The sequence below is a fragment of the Oreochromis niloticus genome, linkage group LG4, assembly GCF_001858045.2.
Source record: "Oreochromis niloticus isolate F11D_XX linkage group LG4, O_niloticus_UMD_NMBU, whole genome shotgun sequence".
Lineage (NCBI taxonomy): Eukaryota > Metazoa > Chordata > Actinopteri > Cichliformes > Cichlidae > Oreochromis > Oreochromis niloticus.
Genome location: NC_031969.2, coordinates 8,415,045 through 8,442,527, shown reverse-complemented (window position 1 = coordinate 8,442,527; position 27,483 = coordinate 8,415,045). Strand labels below are relative to the sequence as shown.

At 41.3% G+C, this 27,483-nt stretch overlaps 2 protein-coding genes and 1 non-coding gene across 3 annotated transcripts; all 3 read right to left on the bottom strand.

The window, feature by feature from the left end:
• Positions 1–214: 214 nt before the first annotated feature.
• Positions 215–7,706, bottom strand: kri1 (KRI1 homolog). The gene is made up of 18 exons (XM_005468489.4): positions 7,471–7,706; positions 7,257–7,333; positions 7,060–7,162; positions 6,872–6,974; positions 5,986–6,043; positions 5,850–5,899; positions 5,669–5,771; positions 5,496–5,573; positions 5,281–5,393; positions 4,967–5,195; positions 4,694–4,864; positions 2,926–3,001; positions 2,656–2,771; positions 2,395–2,557; positions 2,188–2,318; positions 1,133–1,197; positions 951–1,046; positions 215–867 (listed from the first exon to the last, which is right to left on the bottom strand). Exons 1-18 carry the CDS (start codon positions 7,553–7,555, stop codon positions 381–383), a joined length of 2,304 nt encoding a protein of 767 aa, XP_005468546.1. The 5' UTR covers positions 7,556–7,706; the 3' UTR covers positions 215–380.
• Positions 1,284–1,382, bottom strand: LOC112846804 (Z30 small nucleolar RNA). The gene has a single exon (XR_003219977.1). It is a non-coding gene; the product is annotated as a Z30 small nucleolar RNA (small nucleolar RNA).
• Positions 7,707–12,309: 4,603 nt separating the features above from the next.
• Positions 12,310–22,168, bottom strand: ldlra (low density lipoprotein receptor a). The gene is made up of 18 exons (XM_003443172.5): positions 21,897–22,168; positions 19,355–19,480; positions 19,128–19,250; positions 18,664–19,044; positions 18,434–18,556; positions 18,232–18,354; positions 18,018–18,137; positions 17,677–17,802; positions 16,618–16,789; positions 16,306–16,533; positions 16,100–16,218; positions 15,846–15,985; positions 15,565–15,706; positions 15,179–15,322; positions 14,691–15,035; positions 14,514–14,594; positions 14,268–14,425; positions 12,310–14,132 (listed from the first exon to the last, which is right to left on the bottom strand). Exons 1-18 carry the CDS (start codon positions 21,952–21,954, stop codon positions 14,076–14,078), a joined length of 2,766 nt encoding a protein of 921 aa, XP_003443220.1. The 5' UTR covers positions 21,955–22,168; the 3' UTR covers positions 12,310–14,075.
• Between the last annotated feature and the right edge of the window lie 5,315 nt (positions 22,169–27,483).

The following is a 27,483-nucleotide window of genomic DNA, read 5'->3' as shown; positions in this document are numbered from 1 at the left end:
CCATGGATGACATTTAAAACAAACCACAATGCTATTGGGGTTTCAGGAATTAGCAATTCATGCAGGTTCTCAGGGGTCCAGTACATCAATGAGCTGCTGCCAGATCTGAGTCATAAATGCCTGACATACAAAAACCACCCACACCTAACCATAAGCTGGCACAAATGACTCCAACCAATGCAAGAGTCACAAGATTACACAACAGAACTGGAGCTTCAGGTTTTCATAGCTACCATTTAATACACATTTTATTTACATTATACAGTCAAAAAGGTCAATGTGAAGAAGTGAAACATTGGGAAAGTTTGCCATTTTTCTCCATATTGTATTTCACACCATGATTATGAAGGATTGTATCTGAAACAGTGGCAGAGCTGTCATCACTCTTTGTTTTTCTGCTTCTCCTTCTTCTCCTGAGCTTTTCGTTTTTGTCTGCCGAGCTGTCTGAAGTACAATCTCTTGGGGTTCAGGCCGTAGGCCTTCAGTCTCTGCCTACTGAACTCCCGGCCGCCTATCTTCACCCCGATTCTTCCTGAGAGGATACGGCCACCTGAATGCTTGTGCTTCTTCTTAGACCATTTCGGTCTCTCAGTCCCATTTTTCACTTCTTCTGGTTTAGCTGCTGCCACCGCCTCCTCCGTAATCTGGGGTTCTGCTTTATGTTTCTTCTTCTTGGGAATCAGAATCTCCTCCTCAATGGCATCCCCGGCCTCCTGAAGAGCCTGAACAAGAGTCTGTTCTGTAGAGTCCACAGGAGGGACTGCACTACCATCCCCTTCTTCTGTGTTTTGCTTCTCAGCGTTCTTCAGACGATCTCTTCGCTTCTTGCCCACCTTTGTCTTAGCCTCAGTCACATCTTCATTGTCTCTGTAGGGTAAATTAACATGGTCACATATTGATAAAATGATTGGAACATATTGATCTACTGTATTAATGAATATGTTACTCACTCCAGATACACAGAGCTAAAGATTTCTCTCTTCTTCCTGTCATTCTGAGCCTTGATTTTATAGTTCTTCAGATCGCTCAGCTCTTCCTTTTCAGACCTGTCAAAACGAAGAAGAAAAAAAGTTGAACAACAGACATCAGATAAAAGGGACAAAACACTTTATAGCAGACAGAACCAGTGTACCTGAACATGCACGTCTTCCTCAGAGAGCACCAGCGGTTCAGCTCCTTGTCATTAGCCTTTATAATCTGCGGAGAGGAAGCAGCCTCATTAGTTCAAATCAATTTTTGGACAATTTTGCATTTGCTGCCACTTCATCAAATCACTGTGTGGTCTGCTCAGAGAGAAGATTAAGCTGAGATCATTCCCTGGTCAGAGCTCTCCCCAGAGGGAAGCAATACCAGATCAATCTAGCCAAGGCTCATCACCGCAGAACAATTCACCTACAGCCTAAACACCATCTCCCGCACATGCTCTGCTGCCCTGACTCCTCTATATGCTGGTGCATGCGGGAACAGAACAGAGTGGGTGTCATGTGCCCGGACTCATGCATGGCCAGATCAAAGAGCATTTCCCATAATGAGAGCAAATGAGATCATCCACAACCTAATGTGCACTACATGGCAAGCTACTGCAACTAGGGCTGCCACGATTAGTCGACTAGTCACGATTACGTCGACTATTAAAATCGTCGACGACTAATTTAATAGTCGACGCGTCGTTTGAAGCTTTGTAAGATCCCAAAAGACGCAGGAATAAGTAGTAGTATTTAAGAGTGTAATAACGGACTGAAACAGAAGATGGCAGCACTGCATGTACAAGGATGCCAGCTGCCGTTAAACCCCGAAGAAGAAGAAACTGTGTTCCAGAATTCATAGCGCGGCCCAGCGCAGTTGTCAACAATGGCGGCAGCTAGTTAGTTTTAATATTACAATTATTATTCTTTCTGGGTCACAAAATAAACGTTTAACATATTTTCAGGTGTACATTTTACGTCCAATGGATGCATGATCTGATTAGTCGACTAATCGCAAAAATAATCGGTGACTAGTCGACTATCAAAATAATCGTTTGTGGCAGCCCTAACTGCAACACATTCATGACATCATTAAGAGCCAATACGGAGGCTACAAGAAGACTGAAACAGCTAAAGTGAGCCGACTTCAGCTTAATGTGCTCATCATCATTAACCTGCCACTGTGCAAAAATGAAAAGCCTGCAAGTGCAACCTCTCTCACCTCATCTGTGGTCAGGCCAAAGTCATTGGGCACCACGTGCCTGTAGCGAAACCTGCACGGGAGGTCATCGATGATGTCCTCGTAGTCCAGCTTGTAGTACTCATCCAAGTACTGCTCAAAGGTCTTCTCCTCTGAAACGACAGCACTCCGTCAGACAACCTCCACGCTGTGTGTTAGAGAGCACGTGCGAGCTTTAACGGCACTTACGAGGATCAAACACAGGTTTGTTCTTGGTGATGACCTCTGCAAAGTGAGACTTCTTTTTTTTCTTGCCCATTTGAGGCAGATCCTCCTTCTTCATCATCTTCCTCTCCTTTTTCTTCTTCTTCTTGGAAACTGTTTGCTGACTGGGGTCATAGTCTGCATCCATCTGCAGAAACAGGTTTAAACAAAGATCTTTTAGTGAGAGAGACTGTTGATCAGGACAATCAGCATCAGACAACTGATCAGTAAGGAGCATAAGCTCACATTAAAGTCTTCATCCTCGCAGTAGGGCTCAGCAGCACTGTACTCCTCTCCATCATACTCCTCGCCGTAGTCCTCCTCGCGTTCCTCTCCGGTCCAAGTGTCCCAGTTCCAGTGCTCTGACACACACAGGAGGTTATGTTCAGACATTTATGCAAAAGATAAACAGAGCACAATAATCACAACAAATTTCTACTCATGACTCAGTGCAACCCACAAATGTGCATTTAGCGCATGTCAATCTGATTAACACTGGCTTCTCAGCTAGCTTACCCTCCAGCTCATCATCGTCCTCAAACTGAGGCTTCTCATCCTCCTCCTCTCCGTAGTATTCGTCTCCAAAGAATTTCTGCAAACACAAACTGCCGGTGAAGTTAAACAAGACTTTAAGTTCTTTCTTCGACCTCCTGGTTTAAATGCTGGAGCAGAGGCCAGAGGCACGCAAAGAAATCAGCCAAACACAACGCAGCTGTGTGAACCGCAGGAGGCCGGCCATCGTTAAGGTAAACGCCGACAGCTGTTGCTTTGCTGCTCCTGCTCTGGATCTGAAGCTTTATCCATGTTACAATCATAGCAGGTAGCTTGTTTACACCACTCCCCCCCCCCCCCCCCCCCCCCGCTCTACGACTGAAAATAAATACATTTTCCATAAGAGTCCAAATTTTGGGTTATAATCTTTCTGTTTAATCTTTCAAGTCTCAGACCAACCCTAAGAAGGTTTCAGAAATCCCCACCCCCCCCAAAAAAGAGATTTTTTTAAATGTTATATGACAGCAAGTTGTTTCATTGTTATCTTGTTACTTATCACTGAAATATAAAACCAGAAGTCCTCTAAATGTGGGTAGCAGTAAATTTTCATACTTTCCTTTGTGATCCATGATCATATGCCACTGATTGTTTGGCTCCTCCCAACAGAGTATATGTGGGTTTTATCTCCTCCCTCCAAAGTGTGTGTTTGTGTGTGTAGCAGGATTTATGGTCCCGCAAATGTGTCTTCCTTACATCGAGTCCTGTCCATCAAGTCTAAGTTTTAGAGCAGATTCTAATAATTTCTTCTCAAGTCACCGCATGGCTTGGCACGTCCGTACCTCTCTGAAGGTTTAACCCTGCACACTCGCATTAGATCAGTATGTTGTACTGAGCAAATGCTCCCAGCTGTCCCTAGGTCCAGATTAAAACACAGGGGAATTTGCCCTCTCCAACACCAGACATTAAAAACTAACATAAAATAATTTTTTAAAATTCTTTTGCTTTATAAAAAAGAAGCTAAATTCTGGCATGTTTATTTTTTCTTGTTATCTTACAAGTTTTTTGTTTTTTTTTGTTGATTAATGTGTTCTATCCTAATGCTTTATCATTGCAGTGTGCATTAAAATTATCGCAGTGTGCTTTAGCAACTAATACCATTCACTCGATGATTACATCGTGGTAAAACTTTATGCGTATAAAACGCAGCATCCTCACCAAATAAATACGAACAATTGTTGTTTTTCACTGGTGTAAAGCCTGAGGTTTGTTTGGATGATTAGCTTATGTACTTGTACAGGATAAAGGTTAAATCTAATCTTTTTTGTTAGCCAGTTTTCATGACAAAAGCTAAAAAGCCTGGGATTAAAGAGAACCATACCTTGGATTATCTGCATGTGCCACAGTAAACTCCACAGAGATTCTCAGTTTTCATACATGCAGCATGGCAGCAGATGGCTGCTCCTCCCTGAGCCTGGTTCTGCCAGATGTTTCTTCCTGTTAAAAGGGATTTTTTCTTCCCCACTGTCAACAAGTGCTTGCTCATATGAGATCATCTGATTGTCAGGGTTTTGTCTGTATTACTGCATTGCTAGCTTTACCTAACCTAACAATATAAAGGACCTTGAGACAGCTATTGTTGTGATATTTGGGGCTATATAAATAAAGCTTGAGTTATGCTTTTGTGGTGAACAGATGTGGAATCAGGAAAATTCCTGCACATTTTGTTCTGTGTATGCATGATTTTGTCAGACCGCGTGTGTGTGTGTGTGTGTGTGTGAGTGAGTACACTGACCTGCATGAGCTGGTCGTGCTGTTTTGGATCGAAGTCTCCGTCGAGGTCGGCTTGATCGAAAGCGAGCTGCTCGTTCCCCGTCAGCTCCTGGAGCTTCTTCAGCTTCTCCATAATCTCTTTCCTCTTCAGGTTCTTCAACTGCTTCAGCTGCTCCTGCTTCTGTTCTTTCTCCTGAAGTAATCAGGAAAGAGGCAAATATTAACAAACGAATAAAGGATCAACTTTGATTCCTGTGGGTTTTTTTTTTCTTTCCTTCTCCTACATGATCCACACCTTTTGCTTCCTTTCTTTAATTTCCTCCCTTTTGCGTTTCCTGCGGTCGTCCTTGGTGCGCACAGAGGTGGCGATGTTTCGGGGGTAGGTCTTGACCTGTTGAGAATCGGGCTCTTCAAAGCGGAAGTTGTAGCTCCTCTCAAAGTTCTCCTGGCGCTCTAAGAAAGTCTCCCCCTCCTCCTCGGAATCCTCCACGTCATCCTGGACCACCTCATCGTAGGTTGGGATCCTGCATGTGGCCCAATAAGTCATTGTTAAAGCCGGTGTTTCTTCACTTCACGAGTAAGACATAAACCAACTGGTCCTCCACATACCGTTCATCATCGTCGTCATCGTCATCTAGGTAGCCCTTGTTTAGCACGTAATCCCTCAGGAAACGCTCCTTTTCATCCAGCTGTGGGTCATTCCAGTAGTCTTTTAAATATTTCTGTCAACACAAACCATTTATAACCAGTCAGTTAAACACAAACATCTTTCTCAACCAAAATGTAACTTCCTGAACTCTCCAGCCTTTTTTACACACACTCACCATGTCCTTCACCTCCTCCGCACCTTCGAGTTCTGCCTGGCCTTTCAGCCACTCCACATAATCTGCCTCTTCTTTATCCTACGAGCATCCACAGATAAGTTTGACCTGACCTGAAAATCATCTGTAAATGACGCCAATTTAAAGATGAGGAGCAGCAGGTATCAGCTTCTGACCTTCTCCTCCTGTGTTTTGATCCTCTTCGTCAGCAGCTGGGATGCTCTGTCTGCCTCACCACCTTCATCATCGTCATCGCTGTCCTGGATGAACTTCCAGAAGCTGCAGAGAGAGATTTGGACTTCAGTAAGCAGTCTTTGAGTGCGAGAGCGGGACAGCACGAGGTGTCTCTTAACTTACCTTTCCTTTAGCTCCTTCTGCTCCTGCATGTAGCTGGGCGAGGCGGCTCTCTTTGAAGGAAAACAGAGGTGATTAATGAAAGCATCTGCGGTTTGTTCATTCCTGAGGAAACACATGAGTGAATAACTTTGCCTACCTCTTTTCTCTTGACAGCCTCCTCATCATCGCTGTCGTCGTCATCATCTTCATATTTGCTGCAAAACAAGAACGAGACATGTTACAGGAAACACATGAAAGAGGAAGACACCAAATGCTTCCTGACCCACTAAGCAGCGAATCAGGGACTGGTTTTCTTTGGCATCTTACAAGATCTGTGTAATTAATTATAAATGCACTTGCCGGCCAATACATTAGGAACACCTGTTCAACAACTAATCACGCAATCACATGGCAGGAATTCAGTGCACTTAGTCATATAGACCATAGTCAAGACAACCTGCTGAAGCTCAAACGAACCATCAGAATCAGGGAAGATTGTAATTCAAGTGACTCTGAACATGTGAAAGTTTCTTCAACATGACAAAGAATTCACTGCACTCAGATTCTTCCATTCATCAGATCTCAATCCAATGGAGCATGTTTGGGATGTGGTGCTAACCAATCTGAACTAAATGTTTAATGCTGTCATGTCAATATGAACCAAAATCTCTGATGATTGTTTCCAGCACCTTGTTGAATGGATGCTACAAAGAATTAAGGCAGTCCAGAAGGCAAACAAGGAATGCAGGTACTAGCATGGTGTAACTAATTAAGTGAGTGTATGATTGTATATGAGTGTATATTGCATCCCTGCCATGTCATTTTGTGACACTTCCCAACCAGAACACCTCAACCTTTGCAGCATTAGGTAAAATTGTTTTTCATATCAGACACCATATCCATCAATATCCATATTGATGTGTCAATATCAGACAGTAATTACCAGCACATTAGTCAGGCTCTAATTTGGTACTACCTGTATTGATATCCCTTATAGATGTAGTCTCATGCTATTTGATGCAGTTAAACAGATTTTCACTCACCCTTCCCTTTCCAGGATGACTTTTCTTTCATAGTCTTTAAGATACATGGGCTTTACTGCTTTCTCCTTCGAGGTGGAAGGTTTTGCATCACTGCTGGATGCACCTGAAAGCAACAGGTAAGTCACTTCACCTCATGAAGATTATTACTAACCATCAAAACAACGCTAGTGTCAATACCCAACAATCACCTTCTGAGTAGAACTTAGCATCTCTCTCGTAGATCTTTGGGTCCTTCTTCTTCAGCAGCGACAGAGTCCTGTAAAAATCCCTCTCAACATCAGGGTCCAGCTCCTGAAGGTGAGAAATCACACAAACACAGTTATGCATACAAGCACCTCACTGATGAAGAGTGGAAGCAAAAGAAAAGTTAGAGATGCTAACTGACCACTTCACTGTCATCGGAGCTGGACTCTGAAGACCCCGAGTCACTCTCATCTGCTCGGTCTCCGTAGCGATCCTTCACTGCACAAACACAGCGTGAACGCAGAGATTATAATAGCAACTTTCACATTTCCCTGGAGAAAACAACTACTTTTAAAGCTAGCAATACTTCCCCACGTTGGGACGCTAACACGCTGCTTAGCTAGTGACACACTTACGTCTCTGCAGCTCTTCTTTCTGTCGATACTTCTCATATTTCTGCGCGAACTGAGAGTTAATCTTCAGCTCCGACTTGCCCGACATGTTTTCACAGAAAAAAAGTCCCCTGTAGTTTAAATATCACAAGTAAACACAGCCAAGAGAAGTAATCCAGGTCGCTCACAGAAGCATGGTAACGCTTGAACACGTGGTTTCCGGTGTACGCTTCGTGCGTTACGTCGATTGGCCGGCAGGGGGCGCGCGACTACCAGTTTGATGAGTTGAAGCCCAAAATCCTCGCGCTTCCTGTAACTGTAACGCCAAGTATCATGAGTTTTTGAGACTGCTACGTCATCAGTGTGACTTTTTTCCTGTCCTGAAAAATCTGAATAAATTGCACAATAAATTTAAATGACCATTTTCACTGCCAGAGCTTCTTTTTTTGTTATTTTAAATAGTAACAAACGTTTCGTATATGAAGCAACAAGTTACACTGATTTACAAATGTTTATCCCCTTAAAAGATCTTTGCACGAACTAGTTGAATTAATTTAATTTTATCCATATTTGTACATTATGTCAGCTCTTCTGTAAGTGCATATTTTGTGTACCTATTTGGACTGCGTGGCCTACATTTTTACATCATATTGATTATATTTTATGTTTGAATAGTTTCCTGTTTGAAAGTATTTACATTTATGCTGCTTTATTCACCAGATTATGTTTGTTCTTCTAAGTAACATTGCAGGCATGTCCATAAGTTACACTAGTGTTCAAATGCTTTGCTAAAACATTGAAAAGTAACAGAAAATTGCAAAGAGCCATGATTTGGAAAGGAACTTGAAACACAGTTACAGATAAAAAGTCTGTAAAAAATAATATGCATGAAATCTACTGGGCTGAATAATCGTCCCAAACTCAGACAAATGTTCAAAAGGTTTGAGGGTAAAGCGACTGTTTATGACTCAACAACAGAAAATGCATAAATGACATACCATCAAAACACAAATAATACTTCTGTGGAGCAAAGTTAGTTTAAACAACAACCAGTGAGGGAAATTACTGAACAGGACGGAGGGGGGCAAGACTGTGTGAAGTATGAGGCTGTTCTGATATGTTGTTGTTTTTTCTTTTGGATTTGATATTTTCCTTTCCAAAATAAGTTACTGAATAAGAGAAAACCTTTTGATGAAGCCTAAAGATAAAAAAAAAAAAAAAAAAAAAAAAAGTAGAGTGTTTGTTGCTTTCTGTTTATCTTTATACAAAGCAGTCAGTGTAATTCATTAAACCTAATGTTTAACCTCAGGTTTACAATGGCCCTACCACACGGTTATATATTAAGTCCACTAACATTTACTGTATATTAATGATTTCTCACAGGTGACTCATGGGATAGAATTGCAAATCTTAGCCATTGTACAAATACACTCATAAGAGGCTGAACTGGCAGGTCAAGCTTCTAAATGTGAAGCTAACAGCAATATCTTACATTAAATATATTAGCTAGACAAAAAGGGTCATTTATACAGTTAATGAAGTTTTATATCTCCCCCAATTCTTAGTATAAAAATACTAACGGAAAATAGTCATTATAACTAAAGCTTAGACAAATGATTGGTTGTAAAGTGCAGACGTTATCTTGTATGATATACTTCAAATACAAATTTGAGCTAGCTGTGTTTTATGACTCTTTTCTTTTTCTTGCTTCTTTCTATTCCTATTCCACAATGTTTTAGAGGAAAATATTGTACTTCATTACATTCATCTGACAGCTTTAGCTATCAGTTACTTTTACAAATGAAGGAATTTGAACACAAAACATACAGTATGAAAGAATAAATGAGGTTTTGTTATAACAAATTCTGTTATAAGTACGGCTCAAACAAATAGTAAATAGACTAAATAGACTTTCAGCTATTTGCATACTGTTTGAGGATATGTATTTTTACTATTTTCAGAAAAAGAGCTTCACCCAAACCAACAATTACAGTAGCACTCATACAGTGATGCACGGACTGGACTGGTTCTTATACTCTACCTGAGCACTGAGTACTTTATACAACTTGCCTCATTGCTTTTTCATAAGTAATTCTAATTTAACTGAAAGTATACAGCAGTTACAGGAGATCCTGTTTTCATGTCTGATAAAATATCCACAAATCATTTTTAAAAAAGGAAATAAATTTAAGTTTCAGGCATCGACACCATTCCTAACACTGACACAAAATTAAAATAAAAAAACTTTAAAGTTGATGCACTTCTTATTATTGTTAACAAGGCTGATAAATCTGCTGTCTGGTGAACAGTGTGTGCCTTTCAAATATGGGTTGTGTGTCTCCAAAAAACACGATCTGAGCAAAGGTCAGTGTTTGGTCCAGGAACTGTCTGCCCAGCTGACGGAGTTTGTTTACTCAGTATCAGGTGAGCAGTAATGTCATATCCCAACCCACTCAGGGACAACATCCCTTAAGCATTTGGTGTTTTTATTGGAACCTGCAGTCAAATATGCCATATGTATAATATTTAACCCTAATTAATGGAGTTATGTAAAAGTAGCCATCCTGTTTATGCGACCACAGAGCCGAAATATCAAATTAAATATTAAAAAACATGAAACATACTGAGTCACACGGCAGAAAGGCGCTTGAACTTATACATGTTCATCTGTGGAAGAAACTAAAAGAATCATAGTGGTTAAATTAATGATTAATGATCAGAAGGGATTTAGATAAAAACCTTTATGTAGAAAACAGAACAAACCGAATTGTTCCCCACAGCACGGAGTCTGGGACGATGTATGCCCGATATCGTTCAGCTCAGGAAATTGGCTCAAGGATGAATTAATGATGCAATATGTTCATAATAACGCACACTACGGCACTTCCTCTGAGGAACATCTGACAGTCTGTTTGTTTTCGCATCCCTGTGTGGCTCTGTGTTTACCCACGTGTCTTTAGCATCTTCTGGCTCCTGTTATCAGCTCAACACTTCGCTGCTACTCAGCCTTGAACCTTGCACATGTCTGCTGGTGGATTTGACCGCTCGTGGACAGAGCTGTACCCGGTCACTGTTGTTGTGACTTATCCCCACAGCTGATTTACAAAACTGAGAGATTTAGATTTAAATTTAACTGTCGGTCTAAATGAGGATGATCTGAAATTCAGGGAATTTTTATTCAGCCTTTCAATTCCCAAAGTAATTTTTTTAAATTTTTTGCTTTAAATGCAAACAAGAGTGAGCCAAACTGTATATACGTTTACTCCAGAAGCATACCTCTCTACACCTGCTCACTTTTCTACAAATACAGATAAGCTCGCTAATTAATTAAATCACCTCAATTCACTATAGTACTCAGTTTAATGATGCGAAAGTTACACAGATTAAGTATTTCTTAATCATTTAACATCATAAAGTTTCTCTTACAAAATACTTTATAGCTCTTATACCGGTGCTATTATCTACCAATTTAATTTGACACAAATAAACAAAAGATTGTAACGTTGTTTTTTTCCTACACGTGGGCGTGTTGGAGAATTTCGGAGAATGGTGGGGTGTCGCTTTTGGCTTTGACGCGGACTTTCTAAGAAATGGGTCTTGTTTTCAACTGACCTATAACAGCACAGCCTCCGCTCAGCCCACCAACGTTTTCAGCTGGGTTCGCTTAAAAAAACAATAGGACCACGATGACAACACTGAGAATGTGAAGCACACAGTCGTGGTGAAAAAAGAAAAGACACTCTCTTTTAATTCTCAGATTTTAGCTATCGGAGCAAAATAAAAATGTCCCAGGTCTTAATATTTCTTAAGATTAGGAAAATACAGCCTCAGGTGAATATTAACACATGCCATCCTGCACTGTGTCAGTATTTACTTCATTCACCCAAAATGTGTCAACAGTTACAGACTCCATGATTCAGTAGCTTCTAGATCAACTTTTAACAGCAGTAACTTGTAGTAGTCATTTGTTGTGTCTCACATTGTTATGAAGAAATTTGCTTCTTTGCAACGTTGCTTCAGTTCATTCAGGTTTGCAGGGATTTATTTATACACAGCTCTCTTAATGTCCCTCCACAGCAGGACATGCCATACTTGTTTGGTCTTTTTTTAAATTGTGCTGTCCTGAACTTTAACATTTAAGATGCTAACGGAGGCTAAGATGTAGCGCTTGGGTCTTTTCTCAGAATGTCTTGCGGTGAATTTCCTGGGATGATGAACTCCTGGGACTGTCTTGAATGTGTTCCAGTTGTATACTTCCGCATTTTGGCTTAGTTTTTGTTAAATAAACAATGTCGTTGTGTGATATGTCATGGGTTGATGTTCAAATGAGGTTGTACTTATCTAACTTAAAGACCTGTTAAGAACAGATTGTTTTTATTATGTCGTGAAACCTTGGAATTAAAAGTGGGTGTTCTTTGATTGTGACTGTATAATCTGCCCTTCTGTTTATTACTAACTTGTGCTACACTGAAGTGGGAATTACTTCAAACTATTTTGCAAGTGAGAATAAAACCTCAAACAGTTTAAGGAAGACGAGAAAATAAATTTAGGGCTCAAACTACATGTAGTGAATGTAGTTTTGAGCTAAAGAGCAACCTAAACAGTGGCAGTTCAACAACATCTGTAATTTTGTTAATAGAGAGAGAACTGATTTCATAATAAATAGAAGCATTTATTTCTGTACAGTAAATGTTTAAAGGATAAAACAATATTAACAACAAGGGTTCAGAGCAAATATGTACATTTTTATGAACATTGTATTTACAGCCTTAGTTCGCACCCTCACTCAATGTACGGCTTTATTTCCACCCATGACTATTTTTCAGCTTGAAAACCAGATAACAGACATTAACCCACACGATATTATAGTCTTTAGCATAACCACACTTGCAGGTACAGTGCTTAACATATTTATTAGATCACCTGTGATAAAACAAGCCAGCCCCCACAAATATTCTAGAAATCTGTCAATCTAAACATTAATATTGTTATTTAACAGGCAAATAACAAATTGAATTTATGTTTTTATATGCAAAAAGGATTTTTCCATTACAAATACTGATAATTTAGAGCAGCTGTGGCATTAAAACCTTCCATTCAATCGTGCTCTTTTAAAGTTGTTAAGCACTGTAACACTGCCTAACACCATCTCCCATGTTGTAAATATGCATATATACAAATCCACTCAGTAGCACCAACATAAACATGTGAACAAAATCTGTAGAAAAAAAAAAGACACTCAACAATACAAATATATGATCATAAACCACAAAGGAAATCTGTCTGGACACGCGGCGTTCTTTTGTCAGCGATGCTGGTATAAGGCAACCGGTCCTGAGGGAGCACTTAAATACACATGTGACTTGGTACGGAGCACTATACACTCCCCTTTTGGTCACATGTGTCTGAATCAATGCTTTTGAGCCTTTCAGGAATGTACTACACCCCATGAGGGATCTACATGGAAAAAAATTAAAGATGCCTTTCTAGCGCAGAGGTTGGACAGCTGAAAAGGCACACTGAGGCACAAACTCGTAGTGTCCTGAGATTCTTTTCTAGGTTAACGGCAGCAGTACCATTAGGTCGTTTTGGAATATATTTCTGCACAACCACTAAGGCAGATTGTATGACGTATGATGAGTCTGACATACTGAGGTCACACTAGGGTCACAATGGCGCATGTAACTCCCAGTGTTGCCCCGGTAATACTACATGTGTCAGGATTTAGAGCAGGTCATCTAGAAATTGGAAGGCTGGTAGTTCCATTATTGGCTGCTCCGCCTGCATCCCAAATATCCTTGAGCAAGACCAAGTTGCTCTCTGATGCATGTATGAATGTTAGACAGCACTTCTGCATAGACATAGTGCTTGTATTGAATGGGTGAATGAGGCATGTTTAGCATTTACATTCACCTGCTGCATACGCAACGCTAAAGAAAAACTATAATCTGTTGCTATCTGCAGTTTAGATTAGCTTAGCATAAGATAGCAAACTATTCCCTGGTTTTGCACAGAAGTAGCAATCACCTTGCTAATTTTACTAAATAACACCTGTAAGGGGCTGACACGTCACCTTTCCGTTTTGTTTTCATACAAACTTAAGAAAAAAGCTCTAGAGATGATTTTCCTGTTTGACAAAGCTAGGCTAGCTGCTTTCGCCTGATTCCAATTGTTATGCTAAACAAAGTTAGCAAGTCAGGAGGTGAAAGCTAAACATTTAGTTACAGAAAATAGCCGTGACTATTTCCTCAAACTGTTGTTTTAAATGATAAATAGTGCAAGATGTAATATTATCAAAAGCAGGCAAGTGGCTTGAAAGATGACACAGTTACACTCCCAGCATAGCAGTTATATTAACAACTAAAAATGATCAACATCAAGGACTTCTCAATCTGATGATTTGGTATGTTTTGGTGAGTAATGAAGAAAAAATTTCTCTGATGAGAAAAAAAAAATTAACTGGTATTTTCACAGTAGACCGTCTCTGTATCTTTGAGGATATAGTGGTTTAAGGTTGTCACATACAGGCTTTGATCACCATATCTTTGTGCCGCGTGAGGTAACAATGCTAAACGATGAAGAAGGTAGCTTATCATTAAGGCACCTCCTTCTGCTCTGCTCATCATTTTTCAGTTGTCTGCGAAGACCGGATTGTCTGCCTCGTCATGCAAGCTCACAACTTGTCTCTGTGGGGAATGCAAAGAAAAAATAAAGTTAGAAATAAAGATGCAAAATGGATACTGCAACAAAAAAAGGTTTAACAGCATTTTTTACATTTAGATTAATATTTATATTGTAGAATTACCACATTTTAGACTTACTTTTGGGTATGAGTAACCATCAAGGCTCCTCCAAATGTGCACCTGCTCCTCAGTGGTTTTTTGATAAACGGGGTTGTCAAAGTGAATTGTGCTGGTGTTCTTCAGCCTGTAGTTCCTCCAGAGCAGAACGCCACCAACAGCCACCAGAGCGGCGACCGCTATTTGATAGAAACAGATGCCGAGGTTAGTTACACATGATGTCAGTACTGGGTTTTCTGTGAATGAGCAAAAGCTTAAAGAGCTTACCAAGAGGTAGTATAACGTAAAGTGCTATTGGGGTGGTAGACACAGTCTTGGTTAGCACTTCAGTAAATTCAGGTCGGATATCTAACGTAAACACAATATTTTAAGTTAGTGATACATAGAGCTGAACCTGTTATCTGAAATCTGCAAAACAACTCTCTTGGCACTTTGGTAACTCACTTGGAGAGGTGACTGGAGCTTGTGTGGTGGTCTGGAAGACTTTAGGATTCCCTGGCTGGAGCAAAGGCGTCCTTGGTTGGGGTGTGGTGGACCTGAATGGAGGACTGGTAAGCCGTAGCACTGGCCTGGCGACAGTGCTGGGGGTTAAGACAGGCACTGTAGTAGTTGTGTGAAACTTAGGCTTCACTATGGTCCTGGGTGTAGTCCTGAGTATGGTCCTCGGTGTGGTCCTGGGTGTAGTCCTGAGTATGGTTCTCAGTGTGGTGCTGGGTGATACTGGTAGCAGATGAGGATTACTTGTGGCCGGAACTTGAGGCAGCCCAGTAGCTTCAGGTGTCGGCACAGCTGGTAAAAAGAAACCGGAGGCAGGGAGTCAGGTAAAGGCTGCGTGATCGACTTAAACATTGTACTTATATTATTATATATTATGCATATAAAACATTGTAGCAACTATTTTATCATGATTCGTATTAATATTACTAGCATACCTGGTACACATGTCCTCATATCCCTGGCTAGCGTCATGTTATCTGGACAGACACAGGTATATTTGGGGGGATGTCTTCCTATTTGAGGAGCTGCCAGGCACAAGAATTCACAACCACCGCTGAACACCTGACACCAGTCTCTTCCTGCGATGGGAAAAAAAAGAACAGTGGAATCTTTGGAATGCACGCTTTGGATGATAGCTTCCACTCTCATGTCTGTATGCTAAACAAAAGTGAATGAGCTAGGCTAAGCACCCAATTAATAGATGCAAATCTCACTGTTTAGCTGACAATATTTCTAATATCAATATAGAAAAAGCAAGCCCCGGACTTAACTTCATCTTATCTTTAAAAAAATAAGTCTTTTCGTACTGTAACTCTCTTACCAGCAGGTTGTTTGAGGTTATGGAACAGAATAATGTCTTCTGGTGACGATAGGTGCTCCGCCAGCGGCACAATGTCCTCACCAGTCAGTCTGTTGGCACTGAGGATGGCACTGTTACTCACATCTGTCCAAAACACTTTTTCCTGCAAACACAGAAACAGTTAAGATTGAATATCTGAGATATGGCAGATATGATAAACACTACAGTTTACATGTGCAGCGAGTTGTTTATGAGATGTACTGGTCTTGGGTCTCTGGGTTCATCAGCTGGTAAATTTGTACCTCAAATACAGCGAGCCCTAGTGGGTGAGCGAGTTTGTGTTCATCAATGATGAGCGTGCGTCGACCACCGCCCTGAACATCAATACTGGAGAGGGTGTGCAGCTTAGAGTCCACCCAGTAGAGCCGCTGGTTTAGCAGGTCTGGGGAGGAAGTGGGTTGGGGAAAGTTAGACTAGAGTGAACACTGGTGTTAATGTTTACATGAATAAATAATCAAAAACTTGAAACTGAAGAGACATGAGTGCTTGAGTTTACCGAGTGTGATGCCATTAGGCCACATGATGTTGTCAGTGACCAGTGCGGTGCGGTCTCCTCCATTAAGACCTGCCTTCTCAATCTTAGCTGGATTCCCCCAGTCGGTCCAGTAAACAAAACTGGAATGTGAAAAAAATAGTTCTGTTATGTACGCGTAACACAAACGAGCTATGGCATCGCTGCTATTACCAGTGCTATTAGCTTACTTGCTTTGGGGGTCTACCACAATAGCGCGGGGTTTCGATAAGTCCTGGTGGAAGAGGGTTTTGCGTCGGCTACCGTCAGCAGTTACAACTGAGACCGTGCCACGAACGCTGTCGGTCCAGTAAAGGTTACCATGGACCCAGTCGAAGGCAATTCCCTCAGGAGCATCGATGTCATTACCGATCACGATGTGGTGTTGAGTGGAGTCTTCAGCCGAGTCCATTGGAGTTCTGGGTAGAAAGTAAAAACAAGTGTCAAATAAGAGTATCATGAACAAAAAGACTATTTTCGTTCCGGTTTTTAGTCTTGCTCACTTGTAGATTTTCTTCTGGGATATGTCTGACCAGTAGATCTCTTTGGTGGCCATGTTCATGTCGAGCGCCACGACGTTCTTTAGGCGAGGGATTACTCTCGTGTATTCACTTTTGTCCAGAGTCATCTTTCTGACCTCATGATGGTTAGTGAAGAAAAGATAGGCTATTGTTCCTACAAGGACAGAATGAGGTATATTTTACTTAGCAGTTTCCTATTTAAGTAAAAGTGAAATTAAATTATACTAATTAGTGCTGTCAGCGTTAATCTCGTTAAAATGACATTAACGCCATAACCGCATTAACGCGGCAAATCTCCGTTAGCGAGTTAGCACGGATCACCGTGTGCGTGGGGCTGGACAGCGCTAACAAGCTAACTGCGCTAACGAGCTAACAGAGATTTGCCGCGTTAATGCGGTCATGGCGTTAATGTCATTTTAACAAGATTAACGCTGACAGCACTAATACTAATATAATATGTATCCTAGCTTTGGAATATAAGTGGTGACGTTCTAGGAATATAATTACTACGATTTTGCCACTTAAACAGCATTCATGCTAGAGAGAGCAAGAGAGCTAATAAGCTTGCTAGCTTTAACTGATAAACTGAATTTGATTACTTCTGGCTCAAAAAAAGAAAAAGAAAAGGTTGCTAATGAGCATAAATTAAAGGCTTCATGCTAATCCACAGACCAGTTAGTGATTCCATGGTATCTTTTTACATCTTTTATATACAGTTTGCACCTTCCACTTGTGAAACTGTGTGAAATATAAACTCTACTTATGTTTTTCTAATAGAAAACGTGCCAAAAATCTAATTTTATTTCTATTCTAACAAGATTTTATTTATATCTATGGACATTCAACAAAACAAATACCAAATGCATAATTATCTTTATATAAATAAATCAAATTTTATGCTTAAAAAGGACTTTAATGATCCTTAACCCCCACCCCACCCCCCGATGTGTAACGGGTTAGCCACCAAGTTTAAACATTTAATGATTACACAACAACACAAGAGAACAGCATGAGCAGACCACAGAGAGCTCGAATACTTACCAATGGCCTTGCAGTGTTTAGTTGCTGGGTCAACTTGGTAACCCTCCTCACACTCACATTTGTAGCTGCCCATCTGATTGATGCAGATTTGACTGCAGGTGTCTGGGTTGGCACACTCGTCGATATCTGAGTCGAATAAAAAGAGAAATGTCTTTAAAACTCAATGAACCAGGAGCCCGAGCGTGTCGAGTCACTGTGTACACAGGGAATTACGAGATCCTTCTTTATCTAAACGCGCAGCCAGTGAAAGGGGAGGGTTTGTGTCAAAAGTAAACAGATTATTGGTACTGTTTGTTAATCTGGTTGAAGTTCACATTTTTTACTGTAATAATGTGGCCTACCTTCACAGCGCCTTGTGTCAACTAGGCTGTATCCAGGGGGACATAAGCACTCATAACCGATCTTCAGGTCTTTGCAAATATGAGAGCACCCGCCGTTGTTGTACAGGCACTCATTGGAGTCTGAAGGAAGAAGATGAAGGATCTTTTTCATTGGAATTCATAAAAGCATAAAAAAGCAGAAATAATCAGACAGTTATTTATGAGGGGTACTCACCACATTCCCTAAGAGGCTCATCCGACCAATCCCTGCAGTCACGTTTCTTATCGCACACCTTCTCCATACTAATGCACTCTCCGCTGCGGCATTTAAACCGGGTTGGGCCCTCACAGTGGGTCGCTGTGTATGGACATAAAAGACGAGTTCAGCAAAAACAGATTAGAGATTCACACGGCTGTCCAAAAGGTGGGACTCATACCATTCACGCAGCCAATCTCATCGCTCATGTCCCTGCAGTCATATTGATGGTTGCACTGCAGGCTCCCATGGATGCAAGTACCATCGCCGCATTCAAACTCGTCAGGAGAACAGGTGACACGAGCTAGAGGGATGAAAAGGACAAGAGATCGTAAGAAATAGCAGCGTTAATGACTTCATAAAAAAGGGACAAAGAGATAGTTTTTTTTTAAAAAGGAATTTCATAATTACAGCAGTTAGCTTCATCTGATTGATCAAGGCAGTCAGCCTGTCCATCACACTTCCAGCTAACATGGATGCACTCTCCACTGCCACAACGCCACTCCATCGAGGAGCAGTGATGAATGCTCACGAGGTCAGGAGTCTTTGTCCCGCAGGTTTCGGGCCACTCATCCGAGCCGTCGGAGCAGTCGCTGTCCCCATCGCAGGCCCACAGGCGAGGAAGGCAAACTGTGTTGTTGCACTGGAAGGAAGCGGAACTGCAGGTGACGGGCGGGCAGGATTCCTCGTCACTGCCGTCCTCGCAGTCCACGTCGTCATCACACACAAAGGAGGACGACACGCACTGGCCGCTCTTGCAGCGGAACTCGGACTCCGTGCACTGCTTGGCCGCTGACAGGCCGATCAGAACAAGGAAGTAACATTAGCGAACGTAGGAAGCAGAGTAATGCATGGGGCTCTGAACTCAGACTTACCACAATTCACCTCATCAGCGCCGTTCTCACAGTCAGCTTTACCATCGCAGTGCCACGTGCTCGGGATGCACTGGTTAAGACGCCCTGCACAGCTGAACTCTGTTGGTTTGCATGTTTTGACCGCTGGAAGTGGCACAACAAAGAAAATCTTAACTGGGGTCTCGGACCGCGGGATTGTGGAAGCAGCAAAGAAAGTCCATTCACAGATCAGACCACGGAGTACTCACCACAGGTACCAGGAAGTTCATCTGTGCCATCTCCGCAGTCATCAGAGCCGTCGCACACCCACCTCAGTGTGATACATCTCCCATTCCCACACTGGAACTGGTTGGTTCCACATGTTATCAGTGCATCTGTGAAAGACGGACATAAAAAACCAGTTCAGCTAAATTGTTTTAGCGATTGTTTATGAAGTTGCGACACCTCACACACCATTTTTTTACTGGGAGCTCTAAACTCTACACTTCACACCATAATTACTATGTTAGGTAATTAGCAGCAAACACCAAATACAGTTTAGGCTAGACCTCATGCTGAGGATAGGTGTGTAAAATGTAATATCATTCAAACACACAATAAATATAAAGAAAATCCAATAGCAGTTGAAGGTTATACAGGTGGATGAACCCGGTGACAGACTAACACAGAGCCACATCAACAGCATGGCTAAAAGGATTTCTGTTGTCAGAGTACAAATATCAGGTAATCCCAAGAGATTTGGTGTCAGCTCACTAGTGCATCAGTATTATTTAGGGAAAAGGGTTTTGAGGTTACAACGACTACTACTGATAAATGGCTAATCTATATACAGCATGTACATAAGTAGGACAGGGTGCCTTTATCAGGGATATGCTGATGTAGTCAGTTCATAATCTCAGTTGGAAGCTTCAGGCATTTATGGTTCCTGGCAGAAAAAGAACTGAAGGCACAAACTCTTCCTCCAAAACCTCATCTTTAATGGAAGCACTAAAGCTTCTGAGCTGGAAGAACCAATCAGAGTCCATATAGTCCATATAAATACAGGCCATTTACCATTTTCCATATAAATGTTAACAGAAATTCACAAGAGCTGGTAGTTGAGGCCTTTCCTACTTCTAGCCTCTGAAACTTTGAAATAACCAGATTTATATAAGAAACTAAATGTCTGCGTCTTACTGCAGATTCCAAAGTGTACATTTTCATATGTGTGTCCCCCATAAGAGCAGCTCAATGAAAGGCTAATCATAAATTATGTATGCTTACATACACATCTCATGCATAGTAAATCATAATGGACTGTTAGGAGAGGTCAAACAGCTGGTGCTTACGCGGTCATCAAATAAGGTGAAGGCTTTCCTTGAGTTTATTCTTGTTGTAGTATTTTTATGACTCCATATTTGCAAACATTTACACCAGGGAGAGATTAGCTATTCATTTTTATGACACAATATTTAAGGTGGTGCATTACTGCCATCGCCATAAAGATAATGACTTATTTCATACTGACAGGCTTCTGAGGATTTCCTTGCAGGTAATAAAACTGTTCTTCTCTCTGAATATTAAGGCTGCTCGGTGGATTTTTCTATTTCTGCATCAGCTCTCATTCCCTGAATCCAGTGTAATGTTGGTCAGACCCAAGCTCCCGCTGGTTATTTACTTAATGGGCTTAAAGTTCAGACCTTGAAAGGCAAAGTGGACTGAATGACGGGGTTATTGATTGAGTGAAAATCAACAACATGTGCCCATATGCCTGTTTTTTTTTTTTCCGCCAATCTCTGACATCTGATGTATGTCAGTCACCCTTAAAGTAAATAAGACGCCCCTTAGTGCTCAGACTTAAACTTATATTAACACACCTTTAAAAATGAATAAGATCTAACGTCTGCATCACAGAGACAAAAATGCAGGTCGTCTGTCCAAATTTGAAACTTTTAAGCACAAGGTTTCTTTGTAACTGGTGTGGAAATGCGGAAGGGCAACAACCAGTTCCAACATGTTCCTGTCGCACTACTTCCCCGAACTAGTATGTTGGGAACAGGTGTGACTGTGTGCACTTTCAAAGCTGTGAGAAATTCAGCCTGAAGATGACTGTGGTTTGGGATGATCTGGAGAGAATCCAGTCATTTTCACAGTATCTGGCATTCCATCCTCCTGCAAACAGGGAGGATATTGCATCATGTAGGGAGTTTATGTGCACCTGTAATTCATCCACATCTGAATCAGAACAGCCCGGGGTGTTTGCACGTTTGGCCTTTTACGCAAAAGGTGCCATTTCTGAGTCATTATGAATGACAGCGGCTTTCAAAACCGGCTCTTCAGAAACCCCGCCTGACACTTTTTTTTTTAAAAACACACACACACACACACACACACACACCGTTCACACTGTTCAAACCTGATTGGCTGCAGAAGCTGCTGCGAGCTGAGCGCCAGTAAATGAAGGCACAAAACCTGCAGCTTCATTCAAAAACACACCGGCAAGAAAAAGTCAAGGAGAAAAATTACATTTAAAACTAAAGGCTGCACAGACACTAATGACGGAAAATATGAACAAAAGCGACTAATCAATTATTTAAAAATGGGATTTTTAAGTGATGAAACAGAAGCCCCTGCAACCACCACCCCACCCTCCTCAAGTTTTCACATTTAAAGAAAGCACAAACGGTAAGATTTGATCCACATATCTTCATTGAACGGCATCAAGCTGGAGCACCACAGCGCACACGCACACACTCTGTAAAACAAGTCTGCATAAAATCATAAAGTTTGGATGCAAATCTCAGAACTTACTTGTCTGAAGGACGAGGTTAATGAGAAACAGCAGGGAGGCGCAACACAGCAATCTCATGCTTGGCAGCTGCTCTGGAAGATGCTCCACTGAAAGCCTACACTGATGAGTTCCCAGCCTGTCAGTAACACTGGCAATAGTGGGAATGCTGGGGCACTTGAACAGTAGTTGCGGCCTGCTTGTCACAGAGATGCTCCTGCTGGAAGTTCCTGATGATGGAGCTCCGCAGACTATAGCTTATGACAACATCAGAGTCCCTTTCAATGTGGTCCAGGAGCCTGTGGGTGGGACTGAGAGTGGATCCGGGGGAGTGGGGGGGCGGGGCCTGGAGTGGTGTGATTTCTGAGGAGCACAACCTCAACAATTGTGAGGCGGAGCTCCGTGCAGATGGGTTTCTACTATGAGTTAACCCTTTCAACGTTTACGCACACCGGTTTCTTTCCTTGAAGGCAAATTTGGCAATCATCATGGCAGCGGGGGGTGTTTAAAGCTCCTCTCTGTGAGGGCGAAATGTATTTATTTATTTCTTACAGAATAGAGTCATATCCTCCGGAGAACCAGCTTATTCATTAATATCCTCTGTAATGATCATGTGTTTATGGTCTAACGTCTTTTGACTTATTTGAGATAGCCTCACTGTCCTGATGTGCTAAATAGAGGACACCCTGGGCTTCCCATTGATTTCTCATGAATTTGTGTGGCCTCCAAAGAGGCAGGAAATCAAAGAGTTCAATGGGAAAATTATTTTTTCACCTGTTGTCAGGAGGATAATGTTAATTTTACTGCCAAATGAAAAAGGTAAACAACTCAGAGCAGCTGTATAACCTGTGGTTTAATACCAGGACAGGATGTGTGTGACGTGTGGACCGTCTGAAAGTTGGATGCACATTTAATTCCAGCTGTCAAATCCTGAAAATCAATCTTATCCTTTTCTTTTCTCAAAATATTCAGCTTATTTGTTGAATATTTTCCTCAAAGTTGACTCCCCCCCCCCACACACACACACACACAAATCAGTTTTTTATTATAAAAACGTAAGTTTTCCTCAAATCTGACAACCAAAATTTTAAATTTCAGCTTCACAGAATATCAGTTTTCTATAATAGTGGTAATAATGGAACAGATCTATGATTGTCAATAAATCTAATGAAAAAAAAAGTATTTTCATCATTTTAACATTTATATTGTCAGTGTGAATTAACATGTTCAGAAGGATGACCTTTAAATTTCGCTGATTTCACTGTTATAAACTTTCCACTGAACACAATCAGCTGCTTTGACCTGCAACAGAGTATAAAACTCTCAGATTACCTTCTTTCTTCTTCTAAAAAAGTGACAAAAATCAGCAAATCGGTTTGTTTGCTGCTGCCGTGTCTGTTACCTTCCACATAGGTACAGTACATTTGTTTAAAAAGTCTAGTAAATTTGGTAATAGTGTGCAATAACATCATTTTAAGAGGTTTTCTTCATATCATCACTTCCTGAATAAAAAATGCACATTATTTAGGTTCAAAGTCTTGAGATCCATAAGCATAACAGGCCAGACACAGAGATAAAACCCAACTGAAGATAAACCTTATAAACAACCTTGAACAAAGCAAGAGTGGACCACCGGAAATAAAATTCAGCAGTGCTGTGCAACTGAATACAGCTCAATAATCCAGACATCTCTTTGGACATGCTCTATGAAGGAAGCACCGGAACACCGAAACAAAAGAATCTAATGCACAAATATAACGATACAAACATGTAAATGCGCAGAGTGGGCGTAACACGTTCAGATAACAAGAAGCCCTCCTGGATGGTCCAAGTCCTTATTATCATGTTTGACCTTCAGTGTTACTTTAAAACTGATAAATCTGTACCAAAAAAAAGAAAAGTCAAAGAGACACACAAAGGACACCAGTATGTGTAGTCACAGCTAAAAGATCCACAAGAGGAATTCTGAAAATGAAAAACTAGACAGTCTGCCTCACAGTCACTACATGTGGAAGTGGACAATCAAGTTTGTTGGTGGACATGAAATATAGAGTATGCGTAGCATGAACAGTGTCCATTTAAAGCCTGTGGGAGCCAACTGCTATTAATCTCAGTTTGTGAGTCACAAGATCAAGCAAATTTGTGCTTTCAGGACCTCTCTCACACACGGTCTGCGCTAATGGTGGAAAAAGAAAAATGATGACAATAACATAAAACCACTTCACTTAAAAAAATGTAAGTGTCATAGTTTATTACACACAAGCGTCCTGTACTAAACATTTTCTGCCCAGTCCTTCAGACTGAGCCTGTAGTCAACTGCATTGTTTTCAGGTCTTTGTTAACTTCCTTGGATGAGCGGCTACAAACAGCAGTTACCCCCATCCCAGCAAAAACACACATGGCCTTTCGCCAGCACAGATTTGCCTTCTTTTTCTTTCGTTATGCATAATCCCAACGTCCTGACCTTCTGTCAACAATTTCTGGTTCTTCTTGTCTCCACAGCCTTTTTCTCAATCATCACTTCTCCCTAAAAACTAACCAAGTTTTCATCTCCAACCCCCCTTTTTTACTTTTACTTTCCTTAAATCTGGTTCTTCCAGATGAAGCAAGTTTTCAGCTTCACCTTTGTTTTGACACCACAGTCAGACAATAGAGAAGTCACAGCTTTTAGCTGTATTAACTATTTCAGACAGTTTTGTGTGTTCAGCTACACCAGTGGAACTGCTGCCAGAGCGAGGACACATTACTGGATTTTTTTTTTTGGCTGTTAAGGCTGGGTGTGGCTCCATGGATCAGTAGTGCACAATAACCACTTTCTTGGCAGAAGATACATTTCTCCTGAAAATAAGATGAGTAACTAAAGAGCTAAAATATCCTGTCGTACAGGAAGTGAGTGATACAAATACATCTCAACAGACAATATTTACAGGGGAACTGCAAAGGAAATAACAACAACCACAAAAGAGAGTACATAAGTGTCTGAAACCTTCAGGCTTGCTAGTGGCCAGCCGGGAGCAACTTTTTTAGATACACCTTTGACCAGCTGCTCGTTAATGCAAATATCTAATTAGCCAATCACAAGACAGCAGCTCAATGCATTTAGGCATGCAGACATGGTCAAGATAATTTGCATCAAACTGAGTATCAGAAAGGGGAAGACAGGTGATTTAGGTGGCTTTGAATGTGACGCGGTTGTTGGTGCCAGATGGGCTGGTCTGACTATTTCAGAAACTACTGAGATTTTCTCACATGACCATCTATAGGGTTTATAGAGGATGGTCTGTAAAGAGAAAACATCCAGTAAGCGGCGGCTAGCTGGGAGAGCCGATGCCTAAGTTAATAACGTACAGATCCAATAGCATCGTTACAACAAGATGTGCAGAAGAGCATCTTTGAACGAACAACACACTGAACCCTGAAGCAGATGAGTCACGGCAGCAGAAGACAGCACCCGGTGCCACTCGTGTCAGCTAGGAGCACTCAAAGCTGAGTACGATTTACCTTATGAGTGGAAAGTCACCACCATGTCAACTGGCGGTTTTCTCAGTCAAGTCAACTCCACACTTGTGGCATTTCAGAAAACCAGCATGGCAACAAACAAAATGCTGAACTCAAAGCTTCAAAACAGGACGGCACAAACCAAAGGGGGATATTAGGAGGGCTACATCCTTCTGTCATTTGCAGTCTATGGCTGGGACATCGCCCCAACATGCAAACCAAATCAAAACAATCAGCGAAAGCACAAATGCCCCTGGGTGCAGTAACAGGAAATAATATCATATGCTTAGTAATGGACTGGTTCTTATATAGTGCTTTTCTACTCTTCTGAGCACTCAAAGCGCTTTACACACCTTGTGCATTCACCCATTCACACCCATTCACACCCATTCGCACAAGCACATTTTCTTAGTGCTTTCTAACTAACATTCACACACACATTCATACTCCGATGGATGCATCGGAGAGCAATTTGGGGTTAGTATCTTGAACAAGGATATTTGGCATGCAGACTGGGGGAACCACCAACCTTCCGATCAGTAGATGACCTGCTCTACCGCCTGAGCTACAGATGAGATGAGTTAATAAATGAATGAATGGGGTCTGTGTCTGCTCCTGCTCCCTGCTTCTTTTCACTTTTACTGATTCGTTTATTAGATTAAGAAATGTATACAATAATCCTCATATGAATAACAGGTGTATTGGTGTATTTTTCACATAGTAAAACATACATGTGAATTAGGCTCGTTGCATAAATGTGCTCACATTTGTATACAGCAGTGAAAAGCCCTGGATACAGGTGCACTGTAAATGTTTATTATTTTATTTATGCAAAATTATTCAAAGCTGTATTAGTTACTGGAGGGATGAAGGTACAAATGTCCCAAATACATTTCTCAAATGTCTCATTTAAATTCTATATTTTGCAGATCCATGGGGAAGAGATCATATTCCTTATTATGGAAGCCAGCGTCTCCTTCCTCCTCTTCTCCATGGTCTGACAGTAGACGGAGTTCTGTACAAGTGTACTGCACATATTGTGTGTCTCATAGCACGTACTGTATATGTATATGTGTATTTCTGTGGCTGGGCTGTGTCTCCCTCTTGTGTCTGCACATTCTCCTGGATTCAAAACCTAATGAATCCCTCTTATCTGTAGTTTCCCTCAATCTCCTGTTTTTTTCATCATATAACAGACATGAGGAGCTGCTTCATGGCCTCTCCTTGGTGAGGCTGATCCGCTCCCACTCTGCTAAGGAAAGACTTTTCTGTGGGGTCCTGGTAATAAACAGATTGTATGTTGTTAGATCTGTTTTTCAGGTTGTGGTATTTTATTCGTAACTTTCTTTCTTGTTGATCTTTTTAGAACTAACGGTATTCCGATGGTCTTCCTTCTTTAGTTTACAGGTTGTTGGCACTAATACCTTCGAGCCTTTCTTTCATTGAAGACTCACTTCTTCAAGAACATCAGAGTTTGAACCCAGAGAGAAAAAGCTTCAACTGTTCACTGTGTCCTGGTGGAAATTTCTAAAGGCCAAGATGACAACTGTTCCAAACCAAGGCTCCCAGAGACTCAGGTCTGTGAAAATGAGACGGTGGCGCACACGTTCACGTTGTCGTGCAAGGAGTCAAAAGTATTTCTACAACTCCTTAAAATATCTTGAGGAGCAAAAGGAAGAACTGAAACTGAGCTGGAACCTGTGTCAGCCAATCAAAGTGGGAGGCTCTGCCTGACACCTGGCTGAGGGTCTGATGAAAGACGTTAAGGGTGCCTCTTGGCAGGTGGCAGCATCATAGCCACAAAAAGGAACCTCAAGCCTGCTGTGAGTTTATTCAGATGACATCAAGCCTGTTTATACTGCATGCAGATGATACTCCATCCTCTTAAACAGAGAACACTGCACCAGAAAGAGAGCTCACACAACTGGAGCTGCATCGGCAGGAAGACCAAGCAGACCAGAACCAGAGAGATCTTCTCTGCAGAATGTATTACAGAGCCTTAAAAAAACAAGAAGACGACGACGTTGTTTTATTCACTACATGCAATGTAGAGAAGGTCAATCCTGCATGAACAGTGACAAAATTATTTTTAGAATTAAACAGCACTTGCTT

Coding starts and splice junctions, on each gene's coding strand:
- kri1 (XM_005468489.4), bottom strand. CDS start 7,555: ATGTCGGGCAAGTCGGAGCTGAAGATTAACTCTCAGTTCGCGCAGAAA. Junction 7,334..7,470: donor GAAAGAAGAGCTGCAGAGAC/GTAAGTGTGTCA, acceptor GTGTTTGTGCAG/TGAAGGATCGCTACGGAGAC. Junction 5,394..5,495: donor CGGAGGAGGTGAAGGACATG/GTGAGTGTGTGT, acceptor TTGTGTTGACAG/AAATATTTAAAAGACTACTG.
- ldlra (XM_003443172.5), bottom strand. CDS start 21,954: ATGAGATTGCTGTGTTGCGCCTCCCTGCTGTTTCTCATTAACCTCGTC. Junction 19,481..21,896: donor TAACCTCGTCCTTCAGACAA/GTAAGTTCTGAG, acceptor CGTCTTTCACAG/ATGCACTGATAACATGTGGA. Junction 17,803..18,017: donor TGACACAAGGCGCTGTGAAG/GTAGGCCACATT, acceptor TATTCGACTCAG/ATATCGACGAGTGTGCCAAC.